Below are 20,610 nucleotides of genomic sequence, written 5' to 3'. Positions count from 1 at the left end.
CAAAGTTAACTCTGGCAGAGACTGATTATCCACACAATGCCCTAACCAAGGCTTGGCAAACGAGGCATGGCCTCTCCAGTCAAATCCAGCCTCCCATTTCTTTGTGTAAATAAAGTTTTATTAGAACAGGTACAGTGCTCATTTATGTGTCTTCTATGGATGTTTTTGCACTGTGAGGGCAGAGCTGAATAACTTGGAGTAGACCATATGGCCCACAAAGCCTAAAATCTTTTATAGGAAGTTTGCAGACCCCACCCTAGATGAGAGGACGGTGCATCAGAGCACAGTTTGCATTGGACCAGGACATACAAAAGGGGCAGGATTTCAGTTACTTGGGGGCGTTTTTTAGACTTAGGGACCAGTTAGGATTTCTGGCTTGGGCAGCACAGCCAGTGATACAGTTAACCGATAGTAAATGCAGACAGTACATTTGGGGGAAGGAGGAAGGACGAAAAAGAGTTTTGCTTTAGATTCGTTTAGTTTGCAGTCTCTGAAACCTCTGGTTTAGGTGCCTGGAAAGCAAGGAGGGAAATGCAGACTTGGAGCTCCCTCCTCTGTTCTCATCGAATTTTCTACAATCAGCTACCAAAACTACTACTTCCCACTGCTAGTTTGTAGGCTTCAATTCTGAGGGCAGAAGTTACATCTTACTGACTTTTTGGTTATTATTCCCTCTGCTCGAACCCCAGGACTCAAAAGGGGCCTTGGTACAGCGCAGGCAGATATCTGTTATAGGTAAAAAGGAGCAATTTTCAGAGTCAGTTTCCATCAGGGAAAGTTACTTGGGGGCACAGCTGTGGCGCTTACCTCTAAGGAGCTCCCAAACTCTTTGGGACACAAAACACACAGAGATCTAAAGATGACATCTATTAACCAAGGCATAGTCTATATGAGCCAAATGAGGGGTGTGGACTGCTGCAGTGGGAGTCATTCCAAGTTAAGGCCTCCTAGAGGAAGTGCCACTCGACGCCAGAGCTTTGAAGAATGGGTAAGGGAGAGAAGGCAGTCATCTCAATGATCTTCCAGGAAGACAGAATGGGAATTCTCTTAGCAATTTACCCCAACCTTTGAACGGAGAGCACACCGAACCCAAGCCACAGAAAGACAACTGGTAGATAAGTGATATTTTCTTTTCTTTTTTTTTTTTAGGCAGAGTCTCACTGTGTTGCCCAGGCTGGAGTGCAGTGGCACGAACTTGGCTCACTGCAACCTCCGCCTCCCGGGTTCAAGCAATTCTCCTGCCTCAGCCTCCCAAGTAGGTGGGACTACAGGTGCCCGCCACCATACCTGGCTGTTTTTTTTTTTTTTGTATTTTTAGTAGAGACGGGGTTTCACTATGTTGGCCAGGCTGGTCTTGAACTCCTGACCTCATGATCCGCCCGCCTCGTCCTCCCAAAATGCTAAGATTACAGGCATCAGTCACCGCGCCCGGCTGATAAGTGATATTTTCAAAGCCTCCCCATATGGGTTCCCCACAGGGTGGAGGGCACAGGTTTACACGAGCTGAATTTTTTCAAACCAGTCTTTCTAGCATAACAGAACTGACAAAAGATGGAGAGTCCTGAAGACACAGTCTGGGTACAGTGAGAAGAGCCCTGAATGGAGGAAGCATTCTTTTTTCCTCTAGGGACAAATTTTAGTTCATGATTTAAGTCAATAGAAGAGAAAAATGTAAATGCCTGAGGAAGTCATGAAGCAGCGATTCCTCCTAAGAGGTTGTAACCCCCACTGGGGAGTGTATGTGATCTTGAGGGAGTGGGGGAAGTAAAAATGAGTCCTAAAATATTTTTAAAACAATAGATGCCTTCCAGTGGGGGCCCTTTTGGATGGAAGAAAGGGATGGCCACCAAAGCATCAGGTGTCCCAGCTGCTGAGTACTGCATTCAATATTTAGCCTGGCCTTGGAACTTCTGTGAGAGGCACTTTTAGAAGAGCTGCAATCTCTGCTTTCCCAGGGCAATCCGGCTGAAGAACCAGTTCTGGAGAGACCTGCTACTGCTTAATGTTTCCAAATCAGAAAACATAACCCCAAGTGACACTGGCAGGGTTCCTGGGTAGCACTCCAGGTTGGCGGGAGATGCTCCAAGCTCAGCGGAACAACTTTTAACCCGTTCTCCAGCATTCCCTCTCCCTCCCAATCATGCAAAGTCCCAAATCCTAACATTGGCAGTAAGTCTAACTTGAAAACATTCCTTCTGTATCCACAGAACTCTACCTTGCAACATTCTATGGCTCTCACATGAGAGCTGAGGGTCTAAGAACAAAGAACATTCTCCTTCCAAATGAGCAAGAACAGGAAATCCCACACGGTACCCTTGTCAACTAAGCTGCTGAGAGGAGAGGTACAAAACAAATGTTAACAAATGTCTCTTATTTCCTGAGACAAGATTTGTGGAGGTTGGGCTGCAACACTTTTCAATTTACCAAGTTGAAGAAGGGACAGAAAGTTAAACTTTAAAAGCCAGGTGTTAGGTCCACAAAGACAAAAGATCCAAGTGATTTCAGATCATTTAGGAGGCCTTTTGGTAAATGAATGAAACAGGAGGGAAGAATCACCCCCACTGTGCTAGAGGGTATAGTGTCTCAAGTGATCCTGACCACCTTACAGCTGGGCATCATGGCCTCCAGTTAGAGACAAAGAGTCCAAGACTCAGCCAGGAAACCAGGCGGGCCCCGGGTGTGCCTAACCCCGCACTGCCCAAGGAGTGGCACCCTAGGCTTCTTGGGTCCCAGCTGCCAGGCTGCCTTGGTAACTTTTGCTTTCTCATCTATACAATGAGGATGGTGTCTAAGATCTCTCTCAACCAACTCTCTCCTCTTAATCACACTGCCTTGTAATTTACCTGTCCACATGTCTGTCTCCCACACTGCAATGTACACTGCTTTCATTCATCTTGGCAGAGAGACCCGAGTGCCCGCTGTATCCACGCTCAGATGGCCAAGTGCATGAATGATAGTGTCGCCATAAACGCAAACACAATGTCTGAAACACAACACTAAGAAACTTACCTCAGAAGACAAACCAGTAAGATATCCCAACATATAACATTATATATTAAATCCAACCATACAGCTGGCTACCTCTCCTTATGTTCAGCAGTTCTATAATGTGAGCCAGAACCACAAGAATATGGTTGTGACATGCACAAAAAGAGTAGACTAGAAAGGACTAAATCCTAAAAGGAGAGGTAAAAGGTGACCCCGCACCAAAAGGCCCTAATCTTCAATCAATCAGAAACAAACGGCAAAATCCTTACTAAGTGCTTTACAAATACGACGGGTTTTCCCTGTTTTCCCCTTTAAAAATAAATCCGAAAACCTCTGAGACTAATAATATATAATCCTTTAGTTTACTGCTTAGCTTTTAAAAACAGAAAATTACTTAAGAAATCAAACGTAACCACTTAGTGTGGCACAGGTACATTTCAAGAATAAGAGTTTGCAGTTAAAACAAAACAATTTTCCCAGGGTGGTAGTGCTGCAAATTACAGAATTCTTGAAAAACAGAATAGTGGTCTGAGGCGTTGTGAACCAGACATGGCTCAGGGAAACAACCACTCAAGCACACAAGTGGCATTTTGTGATCAAATTTATTTTTTGTTTAAATTTCATTTACTTTGTTTTACTGTAATTTACACAAGAGACTGCCAAGTAAACTAGGTATTTTACATTCACCACACATTCCCTCAAATCTCCACAGTTGTTAGAAAAACATTAAAATCCATGCGCCGGGCTCTCATTTCCATGTGCGCCTAAGCTCCCAATGATACTACAGATGCCAGCGAGAGTTAAGTTCATTAAAAGGAGAGGGCTAGACTCTTTATTTCACAAAATTAGCAATAATCTTCCTCGCGCCAAACACTTTGCAGACAATGATTATGCTCTGACAAAAACCTATCTTACAACAGTGCCCAGAGAGTAAACATCAGTCTTTATCCTGAGTACACAAAGGATGTATGAAATGTGGGTTTTGTTGCTGAGGATAACAGGGTATCGCAATGCAGTAGTGATCCTACACATCCTTCCTTGTCTGATTCACTGAAATCACTTCAGTGGGGGAGGGACGCAGGACATGTGGGAAAACGAGGAGCAGGCAGGGCAGGACTGTCAGCAAATCAGATTACTAATGTGATTTGACTGCAGGGGTTGGCGTGTTTTAGGAGGGACACGAGGTTAAAAAAGACAGTTTGTGACCTGAAGGCTTCAACAATATAATTCTATTCAAGCTTCCAGGACTGACAGAGGAAAAACTGGACAGACAGAGAAAGCTGATAAAAATCTTACCTAGCTATTGTTCCTTCCTTTAAATAAAAAATAAAATAAAATTTAAAAAAAAGTGGCAGCCGTTTCTGACCAGCATTCTCATGATGCCTATTCAGAATCTGTTCTGATGACGTCCTACTTGAGAGCACATCCCACAGTCGGAGGTCCACCAGCCTCTTGGCGGGGCCTCCTCACCACACGCAGGCCAGACTCACACTGCATCTTAAACTGTTCCTATCTCAAAGTCACCATCTCCCCCTTGAAGTGTGTGTTTCCACAAGAAGAGCAAAATGTCATCACTAACTATATCCTATCATGTGAGCTCTGAGGAATCTAGACCATTTGCATAGTTTCCAAGCTGTAGTTACAGAAAACTGTCATCTTCAAAACAAGACTCCATGAAGTGCTATATTTCCAGCTTTTCTACACAGCCTACAACCCTATCAAGACTATTTTTTTCATCAATGTGTTTGCCTAATAGGAGCCTGAAAATTGTCTAGTGTTTATTATAAATCAGAAACCGTCATCTCCATTTTTGCTAGGTTTGACGTAGAAAAATATTTGAAATTTAAAATACAAAAATCCAATAAAAACCAGAATTCTTTTTAAAAGGGTTTTTCCCTCAGGGCAAACAAGTAAAAACTGGCCTGTAACTTTGCTCCTTACTTTATATTGTCAAATTTGGCTACAAGATAATGACCATCCAGAAATAAATAGTTATAAATACATTCAGAGTTTACATCCTAGATTCATTGGAATACCAAAAAATTTTGAAGAAATTTTCTGTGGGAGTCTACTGGTTATGGGACTAAAATAAAAATTTATAAGAGACTGACTTAAAAGAAGAGAAAAATAATAAAAGGCTATATATGTTGGTCCACAACTTGACATTTATGAAACATACCAGCTAGTATTACATTGCAGTCAATTTGTCCATTAATGGTATTACTCTGATAATTATTAAAATCTGTTCCAGGTATATATATTGAAAATATTTTCTTTTGCATTCTTGCTGAAGATAGGTACAGTACTTTGGAGAAATTGTACTAATCCCTTCAGTATGTCTGTATGTACATATATACACAAGTGTGTGTATCAGGATCTGTAGCTCTACATGCGCTTTATATACAGCTACAGACATATGCACACATACATATATACACACGTGGTTGAGAACCTGTGCATGTGTGTGTATCATCACAAGCACACATCTGGGAAACGTCAACACTGCAAGATACTGGTCAGATTCTTCTTCACTCATCACTGGCTGCGCTTGTTCCCCTCACTTGACCTTGATTACGTAACTGTAAGAAAAGTGAAAGACAGTGCAAAATGTGTTAAAATACAGAGACAGGAAATGTTAGACAGCAGCTTGTCATACACACTCTCCAAATGCATCAAAACTTTTGGCAGAAAATGTACCCCAACTACTGCATCTTACAATTTTCATCTGTTTAAAAAGATTTTGGTCTTACTACTAATGCCACAATATATTGTCTCATCAGAGGGGAAAATAAAGTCAAGGCAGAAATAAATCACAAAAACTTAGGAGAGTTTAACAAAAGTAACAATAACGTAAATTTTTTTTTTTTTTAATGAACATGGAATTTAAAAGTGTTTGGGGGGAATCTTGGAAGAGTTACTTCATTCTTATTTGGCACAACTAGCTTTTCTCACAACTGAACATTTCATTCGTCCCATGTTCAAAAATTAAAGAGCAGGTAGCTCATGTGGCGCAGCAAAGAACCACAGTGGGGGGAGGGGAGTGTTACATCTCGTTCTTTATAATAAACATTACAGTTCAATATAAACAAATGATGACAGCATACTGTCGATTTTTGTTTACTCACACTGGTTTCAAGTTGTGAGGTAGATTTTGATTTTTTTTTTTTTTTTTTTTTGCATCTCTGGGAAAATGTGTTATATGGGCATATAACGTGTTAGAGAAATAAGACCACAGAAATGTTTTATACCATAAATTAAAACTAAAGTGCATTTACGCAGAGTAAAGCTAACTGTAATAACTGAAGATGAAACATCAAGGAAGACTTTTTGGTGCACAGAAAATATTGCAGCCAAAATAAATTATTGAGGTTGGCTCGTATGGTATGGGATAGAGGATCTTTATTTGATCTCAAGTGATTTTGCATATTTCCTTACCACAAATGGTTCTACAAAGAACCAGGTCAATTAACTTGGTATTGAAAAATCAGCTAGCTTCTAGGACAATGTGCTACATGATGAGTAAGAGCACCTGGCAGCTGGGTTCTAACCCATAACACTAAAAACTAACCCAGGATTACTAAATTCAACCTGGTCCACAGGTAAAAATTTTAAAGACTATATAATAAGTGTTCACTATTAATTTCTAAAATATTTATCTTTTAAATTCTAAAAATAAAACCACATTTAACACTTAGAGCTTCTGCTCAGCAAGTTAACTGCCCATCACCAAAAAGGTACAGGTTTTGAAACATCTTTTTACCCAGGTCTTCACTTACACAGTTTGATATTGTCTCTGACCCTACAGGGGACTCATCTAGACATCAGCAGCCGACGTGCCTCGAACGGAACCCCTCTTACGCATCTAAACGTAAAATAAAATTGTGAGCTGCTGAAATCAGACTCTAAATAGGGGTTAGTAAGCAAGGGGAGAAAAAAGATCTAGAAGAGATTATGAAGTGACGGCTGACTGTTCATAACCATATCCACATTAAGAATGAAGTTCTGAGGCCCCTCGAATAACCTTGGTTTAAAGACATTCTTGCAAAAGGCTTTTCTTAGCACAGAAAAGGTTTATCTATCCTTAACTGTAAAAAACAAAAGCCTGCAGACTGATAAAAAATTATGAAAAACAGCCAATGGGTAAATAAATTGTTTGCCAATATAATGTGAGAAAATGCCCCAAGGGTCTGGTCCATATTTGTATAGTCCCTAGGCCAGACAAGGAAGCCATGAGGGTGTGGGCCACACCTCTTTGCTGCTTCTGAGAACAGGGTCTCTCAGTGGAGTCCTTTAAAGGAAGTTTACTGAAAGGAGGGAGAATGAAAGGGAGAAAAGGCAAGCAAAGAAACAATGTATGGCAAACCATGAAGGGCACACAGATGTATTAGAAAGGACAGGCATTCATAACAATAGCCTCCAGACAAGCGACACAACTCAATGAGAAAACAAAAAACCAAATGAACAGAAAACAAATAAATGCAATAAATACGTTAAAACTCAACACATCCTCGCTCCCACCCCCGTACCAGAAGTGCCAGTTAAGAACAAACAGGTAAAATGTTAACCTAAAGTCCTCCTTCAGCTGCTGAGCCTCAACCCCAGGGCAGTTCCCTGCAGATCATAGGCAGGGGCATTCCTCGTGTACTTAACCTCTCAAGAGGCTAGTTCTCTCCAGAGCCAAAACCCATTTGAAAGAAATCCAATTCTTAAAATATTTGTGAATTAAGAGCATTATAACATCATTAAAATCTATCATCAGGTGTCAGGGGTCAGGACCTCAAGGAAAACGAAATTCCTGTGTGTGAAGAGGACTCTAAAACGGGATGCCTCTTCAGGAGGCAGGTGCTTTCTGGGTAGGCATTCTTGGCCTGCAGGCTTGATGCTGCCCAGATTCTGAGGATGCTTTCACAAAGCCACCATTAGGACTCAAAGCAGCAGCATCTTGATTCTGTGTGTGGAATCAAGCACTCCCCAATGACCTACAGCAAAATAACTTAAATGGGATTCAACGTTAAGATGCAGCACTTAATGGCGAAATTTGTCTTAAAATGTTTTTGAGATATTTGACAAAGCAACTGCTATGTGCCCTCACTCTGAACCAATGACAGATTTTCTACCAGCTTTATGAGGGGGTTAATCAGTTTCAGCAATGTAGGTATAAGAATGGTGACACTGTCTAAGGAATTGGGCTTTTACTTGTCTATCTTATACCTTCTTCTCGAGTGCAATTCCCAACTCACAAATAACTGATCTGCATGGAGCAGCAGCTGCATCTGCAGGCCCATTGCCATAGGTGACAGCAAGAGTCACCAGCTCCACAGCGGAGGGTCACAGCGTGTTGAGGCTGGGACCATTCTGTGTTCGGGTATCGTGAGACTGAGAACTTGTTAGGGAAGCAAGAGCACTTCCCTGGGGGAAGAAATCTCAGTCAAGTTCTGTCCAAGGGGTCCAGAGATAGGTAGGGTTCAGAGTCCAAACCAGATAGGGCTTATCACCTGGTCAATGGTAACTACTCTTCCCCATGTGACACACAGTTCTTCAGCGTAAAAATTAAAAACTGAGAGAAGGGCTCTCTCCCAAGGGTTTGAGCTGTTGGTAAATTCTTGTTGGAAATGCCAGCACTGCATCATGGGCTTAGCGTGGATGGGTGTCTCTTGCTGCTTCTGTTTCATGTTCAGTGGGCACCCACCAGCTGCTTGGAAGGGCCAAAGGCAGAGCTGGCAGGTATTCCTGAAGCCTTGGGCACTTGGAGGGAGTGAAACCAGACAAGGCAAATGGGACTACAACTGGATAGGGTATCAAGGGCCAGGTGGGTGCTTGTTAAGAGTCAGAGAAAGGCACCTGACTCTTGAAAAAGGGGAACACAGAAGTGGGAGAGAGGCCTAGAAAGAAAGGTAGGAAGTGCCCATGACCTGCTCTTGCCTATTTAAATGTTTTGCCTGTGGCTAGACTAAAAATAAGGAATGAGGCGGGTATCTTCCGCTCTTGCCATCTCATCACCCTATTCCCTATATCCAGAACTCAGAGCCCTAATATTAATATGAGAAATTGGGGTCAAAGAGGCTTATGCTGGCTAGTCTAGAAACCAAACCCTAATTTATAACATTGTCTCTATGGGAAAATATGTTCCAAATTTCAAACAATCAACTTAAAATTTTTTGGAGCAAAATCCATTCATAAGTTGGAGTCTGCCTATAGTTTACTTTATGTATAAGATAAGGTTAAAATATTTTATTGCCTTATAAAGAAAATATGTCCTAGTCCTCTCAGAAGGTTTATATAAAACTAATTAGAAGCAGATCTGCTGTAATCACCAAAAGTAAGCAATTTTAAACAGATTCTTTACGATGCTATGTGCCAGAAAAATAGGTTTCCTTTTGTGCCAAAGAATCTGATTTGCTGCCATTCTCCTGTGACTAAATGGAGTTTCTGCCTCACACGCAGGCGTTTGTCAAACGCTGACACCTGCAGGGCTTCCAAAACTGGGCCTGCTGGCAGGACTCGAGATGACCACATGGAAACCACTAGCAGGCCCCGGACATTCCTTGGGTTTGTTTCACCCACGGGGCCTTACTGCCAACTGAAGACAAGCATGGCCCAGGGCAAAAACAAAACCAGACACATGCAAGAGGAAGCCAGGGGAGAATCCATCCCGAGGAGAGAGAAGACGCCCACTGGCTGCCGGCCCTGCCCACTGGTGGTGGGGAGCAGCTGGGATGGGCTGTTAACACCGAACTGTGGCATGCTGACCTCCTGCCCAAGGATCACCTGAATCTGCCTAAAGCTTAGGAAGAAATAAGGATTCACTGCTAGTTGGGGGAAGCAGAGGAGGCATTTCCAGAATTAATAACAATACCATTAGCCTTACCTTTTCTACAAAAAAAGCGAACTAGGACTTATCGTGTTAACATTTGTAAGCTTGCTGTGATACAAACTGAGCCAAAAGCAACTTAGTCTGACAAAGTGTCTAAAAGGACTGTGAACCAGGAACCAGCATACAGAACTAAAGCTAGTGTGTAAGAAAGAATACAGAACCATTAGATATTTAACAGGTAACAAATTCTAGACTGAGAAAACTCTAGTCTATCTTTATGCAAGATGCTCAACAAAAGAGAGATCAGAATATGTGAAGGAATAGCAGTGTCTAAGAAACTCCATTTTGATGAGAATAAGTAGAATAGGGAATGGCTTTTAGCAACACTCTTCCTAATTCTAACCCTGTATTTACCAAGCATGTATACAGTTTTGGAAAAAGGAAATTAGAGAATTGCCATAGAACAGCCAGTCTTACTGTTTCTAGTTCTTTCTGAGTCTCGTCTTCCATTCTCCTAATGTCTTCCATCGTGAGATCGATCCACTTGTCAATCCAACAAAAAAGCTGGCGATGGAAGTTTGTAAATATCCGTTTTTCTTGCTTTTAAAACAACAACAAAAAAGTAGCATAAGATGACAAAAACCTAAGATCAATCACACATTAACTTTACATGTTCCAATTAACCCATGAAATTTACACATCTGGTTCAAAAAGACTACTCTGTAGATTTGTGGAAATCATAATTCCATTTTATTATCGTGTCCAGCAAAATTAAACAAACAACAAAAAACTTTCCCTGTGAAATGAAAAATAATCTCCCAGGCAAAGGTGTCATGATCTCGTAGAAACTAAAAAAATGCGGTGTGTATGACCTAATCCAACACATTCCTGCTGGGCCTGATTTATTTTTACCTTTTTCTAAATGTCAATGAGCAAAGGTCAACTAGATTTCTTCTGCTATAAAACTATATATTGTCATTCTTAACATCCACTATGAGGTGGAATACAATAATGCATTGAAAGAAAAGAGTCCTGGGTTCTTTTATTAAATTAAGAATCATTACAAACTCTCCCTTAATTTTTCTACACAACATGTTGCTGCCACTATTATAAATATATTTAAAAACCATGTATATAATTAGTGGTTTCAACTGCTGGATTATTTAAGTTTTATTCAGCTTTCCCAAGAAGAGAAAAAAGTGCATGGAACAGAAAGTACTTCTGGACAATCTTCAACTTAAAAATCTTCTTCCATGAATAGAAAGGACTTTATCAATTACATGTGTGACTTCTATTTATCAGAACTGGATTGTTAATCTATGATTATGATCCAAGAGGAAGGAAGAATGCCAATATTTACAGAATGCCTACTGTAAGCAGGGCCCATGAATAATCAAAGTTTCCAGCACTTTGAGATCCTTGTCTTATAAAATATTACAGCAGCTATAGTTTAAAAATAGAAAAGTTATGATGAAACAGACATAACTAATTGTGGAGATCTGAGATATAATGAGGGCTTCTTTATAATAATAACAGAACAAATATTCACCCTACAGGAAAAGTAAATACCAAGGAAATGTTTCAACATTCCTAGGTAGTAACAACCGTGTGCATTTATAAAATTCCAATTCTCCCCTCCTCCTAGATCTAACTGCCCACGTTACTTTCACTTTAATAAAGAAGACATAAAAAAGAAACAAGTAGAATCTGGATCCTCAGATTGTGTACCTTAGTTCAGGGTGTGCCTGTTTTTCAGTAAAGACCTCTAAAGAAGACGTCCCCTATGACAGCACAAGGCACACATATATATTCTGAGAGATATGGAGGGCAGGGGGAAGGGTCCAGCTGAGATGGGGCAGGGGAGCCCTTCAGCAGGCTGGGCCCGCTCTCTCCCTCCAGCCAGGATCAGAACACCCGGTCCTCTTGGGGATGTGCTGTATGGGGAAAGGGCTCTCTACAGAAGCACTGGGCAAACCATAAGGTAAGCACTTTGAACAAAAAGCTGCTGTGCTTGTCCCCAAAGAAAGTTCCTTAAAACCTCTGCTGCCATCTGTCTTTGCTGCTTCAAGGTATAAAGAAGGGCTGAAATGAATTACGTAGGGACAATAATTTTCATATCATAAAGAAGGAAAAAAGCAACAACAGAGAAGATATCCCATTAATAGCTAGCTCCGATCTCATCCTAAATCTAAGTCGCCACATTTTGAGCAGATTTTACCTTTTGAATGAAGTTTTCTACTTTGCTTTGCAGTCCCCACCACTTGAATTTGATGGTCACCAGCTTATAGGCACACATCTGGGGACAGTCAGGGCTGTTTGCCAGCTCCTTCTAGATGAGAAAAATTGAAAAGGAGAAATTGTGACTTAAATATTTATGTTTTCATTAAAATTGACTGTTGTGTAACGACATCACAGACATACATGAAGAAAATTACAATCTCATGTGTTTAATTCAGATATTTGAAAATTTGAAATCATTTTAGCAAAAGCCGCAGTATTCCCCTGCTGTAAACCCTCCTTCCACAGACCAAGTTACTTCGTAGCTCTAAAGTTTAATAGGTATGTTGTTCTGCCTCAAATTACACTATTCAGATTTCATATTAAATACCAAATTCTATTCACATCAAACCAATAGTGAGCCTTTAATACGTAAGGGTTCTCATAACACCATTACCGCACTCCCACTGTGGATGTGGTGAGGCACAATAAAAAATGACAAGGAAGTTCGGCCTTCTTCTGTATCTTCAGATATTGGCAAGTGGAGCTGCACTGTTTATTAACTGAGGTATTTTCAATAGAAGGGAGATATGAAAAGTGACGCAACAGCAAAAATGATCTGTAATTACCAAATATTTGGAGGTAAATCCTATACATACAGACTTCAATTTCCACAAATGACTACACACCTCACAGTTTCAATGGTGTAGTCAGGAACCAAATCAGGACTTGTTCTGGTAAACAAGAGAAAATAAACTATTTTTTTAAAGCGCCAAGAGATGCTGGGCACAGTGGCTCATGCCTGTAATCCCAGAGCTTTGGGAGGCTGAGGTGGGAGGATCACCAGAGGCCAGCAGTTGGAGACCAGCCTGGGTAAGATAGCAAGACCCCATTTCTAAAAAAAAAAAAAAAAAAAAAATTGGCCGGGCACTGTGGCTCACACCTGTAATCCCAGCACTTTGGGAGGCCGAGGTGGGCAGATCACTTGAGGTCAGGAGTTCGAGACCAGCCTGGCCAACATGGTGAAACCCCGTCTCCACTAAAAAATGCAAAAATTTGCTGGGGGTGGTGGTGGCAGCCTGTAATCCCAGCTCCTAGGGAGGCAGAGACAGGAGAATCACCTGAACTCAGGAGGCAGAGGTTGCAGTGAGCTGAGGTCACATCGTTGCCCTCCAGCCTCAGCGACAGAGCAAGACTCCGTCTCAAAAAATAATAATAAAGAAATAAATAAACTGGGGTGGGAGGTGGGGCACTGCAACCTATGTTATTATTGATTATTTCTGTGAGTCTTACTGAGGCTTTGCCTTACTTAGGGAGTTCAATATACTAGCATGTTTATTTTCAGGAAGGAGTGAGTTGGTGTGAACCAGGAGCTTGCAGCATACATCAGTGACTTAAATATACAGGTCCACTTCCAAGGTGATGTGTGCAAAAGACCAAAATACTTCTGAGCTGACCCAGAAAAGCCTGAAACAGGTTCACAGCAGTGAGCAAACACAGGCATGGTCCTGTCCTCAGGGGCTCAGTCTACTGCAGAAGGCACATATCAAAGCACCACAGATAGCAGAGGCAGAACGCACGTATGGTCTGGGGAAAAGAGCCATTCTGTAAACTTGAAGCCCCAGTGTTGGTGTGCTTACAAGACGATTTAAAAAAAAAAAAGGGGGACATCATCTTAGGACTGTTGTGAGGTTGTGCGGACTGAGTAAGGCAGTGTAGTAGGTGCTTAGTAGGTGAGACTGAAGGGCTTAATACACATTAGTTCTCTCTTTCCCTTGTTCTTTAGTAAGTGTTGTATTCACCGCTTTTGAATCTGCAAGACAGTTTTAAACAAATTGCCTCATAAGAGAAGAAAGTCAGTGCAACACGACGGGGATCCCTTTTATAAAAACTAAATCACTGAGTCAAAGGCCAAAGCAGCCTCTCCCACGGAATCTTCCCTCTTCACCGCTGTCCCTGTCTTCAAACGGTGGTGCCCAGACTTCACCACTGATCCAGTGATCAGTCCCACTGGGTGCTGCCACCACTGCTTGTCAGCTTCAATTTACCAGCTTCAACTCATCCCACACCTTCAAAAAGCTGCATGTGAGCAAAGATTCTTTATCAAATCGGTCACATACATTCAAAAAATGATTAACTTCTAGGTCTTATTCTAAACCTCAAGATTATTTTTCCTTTATATGATTGAAGCACCAGACCTCATTTTCCCCCATTATCTACCATGGCCCAGTTTTAAGTTAATTCTAGGGATATACTATATGAAAAATTATATCTTGGTATTATTAATGCGACGGAATGTTCTACAGAGTCCTATATGATTGATCAACTTTTCTCAAGATATTTGTTCTGCAGTAACATTTCATCTTCTGAAGAATAACCTGATACATGGGCTAAATCAATGAGGTAACACCAGTAAGCAGTTAAATAAAAACATTATAATAAACTGTCCTCTTGCAGGTGAGCTCTGTTAACAAAATATCTTGGCTGGCTTAGCTCTATTTTTCCATGACTTTTCCTCCAAAAAACAGAGTACCAATGTGAAAATTCAGGATGTATGTGTATGTGTATGTGTATACACATACAAACCCATATTTTAGTAATACAATTCAGCAGGTATTAAGTGGGCACCATTTACCCTTTACTCTGTGCTAGGTGCTGTCAGGGGACATAAATGTAGCTAATAGAGAAGACGATAATTATGTAAATAATGCTGCCCTTGGTGTCAATATTCTCTCCCCGGAAACATCCTCCTGTTGTGGATGCTGGCTTGGGCTAAAATCAAATATTTACATACTATTCCCCTTGCTCTGCAGGCCCCTGGCACTTAAGCTGGGCTCCTGGATGCAGAAGCAGTCAACAAGCCTTCCATAAGACACAGCTAGCTTCTAAGTGCCCAGCTTTATTGAAATGACAACAAAGTTGGTCTTTCACAGATCATCTGATCAATAAACAACGAGCCAATGCTGAAGTACTTTCTAATCCAATGAATGTCACTGAAAATCCTCATATGCAATACAACTTGGGTATATGTAGAATACGGCACTTAATTGTGAGATATAGCTGACAAACAGTAGCACTAGACTAGGAGTAAGGGGACTCGGGTTGCAAGGTAACTTCCTGTTTAACAAAGGGCAGGATCCTTAACCTCTCTCTGGGCCTCGTTTCTCCATGTGTAACAGGAAAACTAGACTCTATCGGGACGTTTCATTCTCCACTGAGGAAAAACTAAAAGCAGGGGTGAGCAAACTAAGGTCCTTGAGGGCCAGGATTGGTCTAGGGCTGTAGGTGGTAAACATTACATATCCTTGACATCCAATGACTTGTCCTAAAACTTCCTACAATTTTGTGTTTTATTCTGTAATATGCCTGGGCTTCAGAAAATATTCCCCTGCCTGCCACCCACCCATAGTGAATTTCCTCTATGACTGAGTACCCCACCAAACCACTGATGAACTCTAAGATACTTTCCAGATTGAACATTAGAAGGTCCTATTAATTATGAGCTCCTGAAAGCTTTCTTTTACAATTTCAAATCATTGGACACCTTGTACTAAATGAAAATCTTGTGTGTACCTAGAACACTGACGCTTCAGAATTCTCCAGCAATTTTATAAAAGCAGTGGGATGAAGCATGGTTCTAATTAAAGGAGTAAGCTAAATGTAATACAAATATGCCTACACTAAACTTGAGCTCCAAGAACAGAGTACACATACGTGACTTCAACAATTAACCAAGTTTATTTCTCACATTCTTTCTAGTGACTCTGGCAAGCTGCTCAAATCAATTAATACTGGTAATTCATAAATTAACACTGGTCTATAAAATTCATTTTAGAAACTATAAGCCATGGGACAAAAAGAAACCAGTTCTCTAAGCTATCTTTTCAGATCTAAAATGTATATTCAGTCCCAATCTGATTTTTGTTTTCCATCCAATTTACAAGTAATTATTTTTTAAAAAACCTGTCAGAGAAGAACATGTACCCAACTAAAAAACAAACAACTAAACAGCCTGCTGCCTAAAAACATAAATATTACCAGAAGAAAGTTGAGAACACACAAGCTATATACATTTCTTTCAATCATTATTATTGTTAACGTACACATGGTATCTAAAAGTTCTCACACAATTCTCAAAATGATTTGTGGGGGTCATCTGTTAAATGTGAGCTACAGTTTTTAAAAGTACTGATTAAGTTAAGAATATGGCTTTGAAAGTCTCCATACTTACGATGGCACAAAAAATAGTGAAAATGTCTGAATGTCGTACATTAACCTAAAAGAATCCTTTTGGTATCATCTCTCTGGGGTGAAATCTGACACTAGGTAATAAAAAGTCTTAAAAGCTGTTCATATCCTACCCTGTACCCTTTAAGCTGGTAATTCCACTTTCAGAAACATATCCTATTAACCAAGTAAAGAAATGATACCACAGATTTATTTGTTAACAGCAAAAATCTGGACTTACTAATTATTAACTGAAATACCCACTACAGGAGACAGGTGAAATACTTCATAGGCCTTCCATACAATGGGCTATTATGCATACAGCCATTAAAAAACATTTTTTTCCAGCAGTGCGGTGGTTCACACCTGTAATCCCAGTACTTTGGGAGGCCGAGGCAGGTGGATCACCTGATGTCAGGAGTTCAAAATCAGCCTGGCCAACATGGTGAAACCCCGTCTCTACTAAAAATACAAAAATTAGCTGGTCGCGGTAGCGGGTGCCTATAATCCCAGTTACTCGGGAGGCTGAGGCATGAGAATTGTTTGCACCCAGGAGGCAGAGGTTGCAGTGAGCTGACTTTGTGCCACTCCAGCCTGGACAACAACAGCAAAAGTCAAAAAAAACTCTCAAAAAAAAAAAAAAAAAAATTCAAATAACAGTCAACAATGTGGGAGGAAAAAAAGGAGAATTAATATAAATAGGTATCTATGTATGGTATAAACATTCCTAACAAAATAAACTATAGGAATCAGAAAATATACCAAATAATAGTAATTAAATGAGACTACAACTAATTTTTTTCTTTTGTGTACAATTATTTTCAAAATTATCATTTAAAAATTTAAAAAAACCTAATATGCTGAAAAACAAATTGACTCTAAAAAAGTTTTTTTGCCCTCAGCAGAGTATTTTCAGACAAAGACTGACTTTACCCTAAATTATCTGGGTACTATTTCAAGTCTTCATTCTTCTTTCACTATAAACAATCTGGCTTTTGGCTTCCTTTTTCTGATATTTAATAAATCTAAACAAAGTTAAACAAAATCAAGTTAAAAGCTGAATTAAGATCTTTAATACGTAACTTTAGTCCATCCCATATAATTTTTCTTGAAAGCAATCACAAGGTATACATGCAAAATAAAATGATCAACTCTTCCAGGTTATCAGCAACATTCTAGTGAAGAAATGTGTAACCTTCAAAATGTGAAAAATCTCAATGGGGCAAATATTTGGGACCCCACTCTCAGAGCAATGTTCTAGAATCCACAGGACCCAAAGAAGTTCCAGCATCTCTGCCCAGCTCTCAAGAGGTTCACAGCCTGTGGCAAGGCAAAGCTTCCTCTCTGGCTTTAAAAAAAATACAAATGTTGTGCGGAGGGTGAAAGGAGGGAGAGAAACAAAAAAAGATAACTATTGGGTATGGGGGGAGCGGGCGGTGAGAAATACTATGTACAACAAATCCCCATGACATGTGTTTACCTACATAACAAACCTTCACGTGTACCTCCAAACCTAAAATAAAGTTTTAAAAAAATGTTTTCTGATTCTTTCTTCTTCATTGGCTAACAAATAACCCCAAAGCAAATAAAACCAAAATCTGAATTAAGATCTTTAATACATAACTCCAATCCAGTCCAAACCTAACATTTTCCTCCTCTAAGACAAAACAGTTAACTCTTTCCTAATCTGAGAGTAAATAAAATGATTTTGCTAATAAATTGAGTTTTACATAAAGCATGAAAATTTAAAAGGACAACTTAAAAAGGTAAAGAATGGTTGATTACAAAGAGAACAATCAAAAGTTCTACAAGATGAATGTCATGGGCTAACAAGAACCTCAAATTTCGACTCATTGCTACGTAATTTAAATTTCATCTGTAATATAGTAAGCACTAGTTGTGAAATGTTTCCAAAATTGTATTTAAATAGTTTGTATATTCACTGAATTCCTTACATTTCATGTTTCTAACTGTAAATGAAACTCCCAAGCCCGAGTCATGTTTTTAATTTAACAACACATATTAGGTTACTCTAAGGTATGTGGATGAGGTCTTAGGGGGAATAATGTATACTAGAGGCACATAATGTAACTAAACAAAACACAGCGTGTTTAACTGGAAGAGTGAGCAATCAGTGCATGTTATCCACAAGAACTAGTTTCTCGAATCTGTGACAAACAAATATAAACAAACGTAAAAGAGATTTAACATTTTTTAAAAAGAATCCAAAGGCATTCTGGAAATGTATTTTCTAAAAATACAGTCCCTTCAGTTTCATAAGACTTGTCAAGTTTACACATACTTTTTCCTATTTAAAACTGTGTTGGGATGAAGATGGAACAGGTATGTGCTACACTGAACCAGAGTTATGCTTTGCAAAGACACAGCAGTTTCTATAAGGCTCATAACTGTCTTCATATTTTCATTTTTCAATTTTAGGCAATGTGAATGCTTAATTTCAGCTGCTGATTTTATGATGTTAAGTTTCCAACCCAGATTTCACCAAGAAAGTTAAAAATAAATGCACTGCTGGGAGTGCTGCCAGTGTGTGTGCATCAGTAAATATCAACACAAGATTACAAAATATATGTGACGTCTATGTACTGAAATTTCAAGCAGAACCCCATTCCCCAACTCAGCTATTCTCTCTATTTAGGTAACCTAAACTTTATTTAGGTAACCATTTATTTTAGTAGCCATTTGGACAGACCTACATTGGACATTATATTTCTGTAAATACATGGGAAGTCCAATATTTGATTTTTATTTGGTTTAAGGTAGTTACCTTGAATCTAGCAAATACTTACAAGCCCCCACTATGAGCAAACCTCCCTGCTTGGCACTGACCCATATCAAGGTAAGTCAGACACAAAGCCTATCGTTTAAAATTCAGTGTGAACAACGGGAGATGGAGGAGGTGGGGGGAAGGAAGACAGAGGGAATACATAAACCACCGCCCGGACCCAAGACACACCAGGAGCCATGAGAAGGTCATCGGCAAGACTCTAGTGGCATTCAAAGGTGGGGGAGTCCCATCTGGTGGGGCAAATGGAAAATATTAAATGGAAGAAGTAAACGTGAGATTAAATGTGAGTTAAAAAAGACTGAACTAATTGTAGGTTAATCTAGTTTCACAAAAATAGGCGAAATAAGATCCAGACAGGAAAGCTTACTGCCTGTGAGAGGATAATCAGTCACATTTTCCATGTTCCTCCAAACTTAATTTTTTGTGTGGCTCACACCCATTTTACTAAAGAGGACTATGTTAAATGCTTCATGCTTGTGTCTGATTACTCCAGGAGTGACACTATTTTCAAGTAAAACCCCAAGTTCACCTTCAAATGAAACTCATGAAGAAAACTTTGTTTCTGGAAGTGTCTGGAAGAATCTCTGCAAGAAGCTCACACTGCCAAATCACTTCTTGAATCTGAATAAGACATTCATTCGTCTGTGCCTGAATCCTTCAACTCTGTCTGAGAACAGACATTCCATAGCCAAGATAAGGTTAGAATTAATCAGTTTCACTCTTTGGGCACTTAGCTCCTTAAAGACATGGAACACCTTTTTTTTGATATCTTCTGTAGGAGTTAATATAATTAGTACATACTATGTGCTATATATTTATTTTAAAAATCAAATAAAAAATGTAGTCATCAAACTAGATATTAAAAAATCACCCATGCTTGAAGGTCTGCTTTATTATACATAATCCAAAATGTGGTCTAACCAGAAACTAATTACTAAGCCTCTTTATGACACCCACTATGGGGTTTCAAATATGAGATTACAGGGAGGGAACATGTTTTCAAATGCTTCGTATCCTCCCTGGACCTCACAGACACGTCGAGGCTAAGAAACAAGAGAGCACCTCCCCGTCTTTCCACTAGGGCGGCTAACAAGCAAAAAACACTGCTCATAAGCCACTTGAGTCTCTGAGTGGCTTTCCTGCCACTCTCTATCTCAAAAGAGATTTCCACACCTGAATTTCAACTTCTCCCTCATCACTCACTTCTACTCCTCCTATCCCTGGCCAAAAAAAATTTGCAGTTTCCTTATCTTAGGTCACTGACACCAAGGGTACCAACATCTTTTCACAGACATGGGGTAGAAAAAGAAAGACATCTTGGTAGCATGGCAGTAAACAAATTAACATCTCTATAATGCACAAATATGGTTTCCCTCCACTGGCATGAAGGATCCAGAATGGCCTCTACGGCTGTTCTAGAATGAGTCTAAAGCTGACTGAGCAGCTAAATAGTATGAAAACCTGAAAGGCCAACCTCGGACTGCTGGAGCATTTGCTCAGGCTAGAGTTAACACAGAAGACAAATGGGGCATGCCTTTATGATGAGAAAGAACATGTA

General features: G+C 40.0%; 1 protein-coding gene across 3 annotated transcripts in view; it reads right to left on the bottom strand.

Annotated features, from left to right (window-relative positions):
- Positions 1-3,571: 3,571 nt before the first annotated feature.
- PITPNB (phosphatidylinositol transfer protein beta) overlaps positions 3,572-20,610 on the bottom strand; it is a 68,236-nt gene continuing 51,197 nt past the window's right edge. The window contains exons 9-11 of one of the 3 annotated variants that reach the window (XM_055252086.2): positions 12,021-12,131; positions 10,280-10,402; positions 3,572-5,567 (exon numbers count right to left, since the gene is read on the bottom strand). In XM_055252086.2, the coding sequence (XP_055108061.1) occupies positions 5,517-5,567; positions 10,280-10,402; positions 12,021-12,131 (285 nt within the window). In that variant the 3' untranslated portion in view covers positions 3,572-5,516. Of the gene's footprint in view, positions 5,568-6,758; positions 6,851-10,279; positions 10,403-12,020; positions 12,132-20,610 lie in introns of those variants that run through there. The other 2 variants (XM_063623412.1, XM_063623413.1) reach the window with 2 other exon arrangements.

The sequence above is a fragment of the Symphalangus syndactylus genome, chromosome 18 (genome assembly GCF_028878055.3).
Source record: "Symphalangus syndactylus isolate Jambi chromosome 18, NHGRI_mSymSyn1-v2.1_pri, whole genome shotgun sequence".
NCBI lineage: Eukaryota > Metazoa > Chordata > Mammalia > Primates > Hylobatidae > Symphalangus > Symphalangus syndactylus.
The sequence above is the reverse complement of the archived record's forward strand: the minus strand, read 5'-3'. Positions and strand labels throughout refer to the sequence as shown.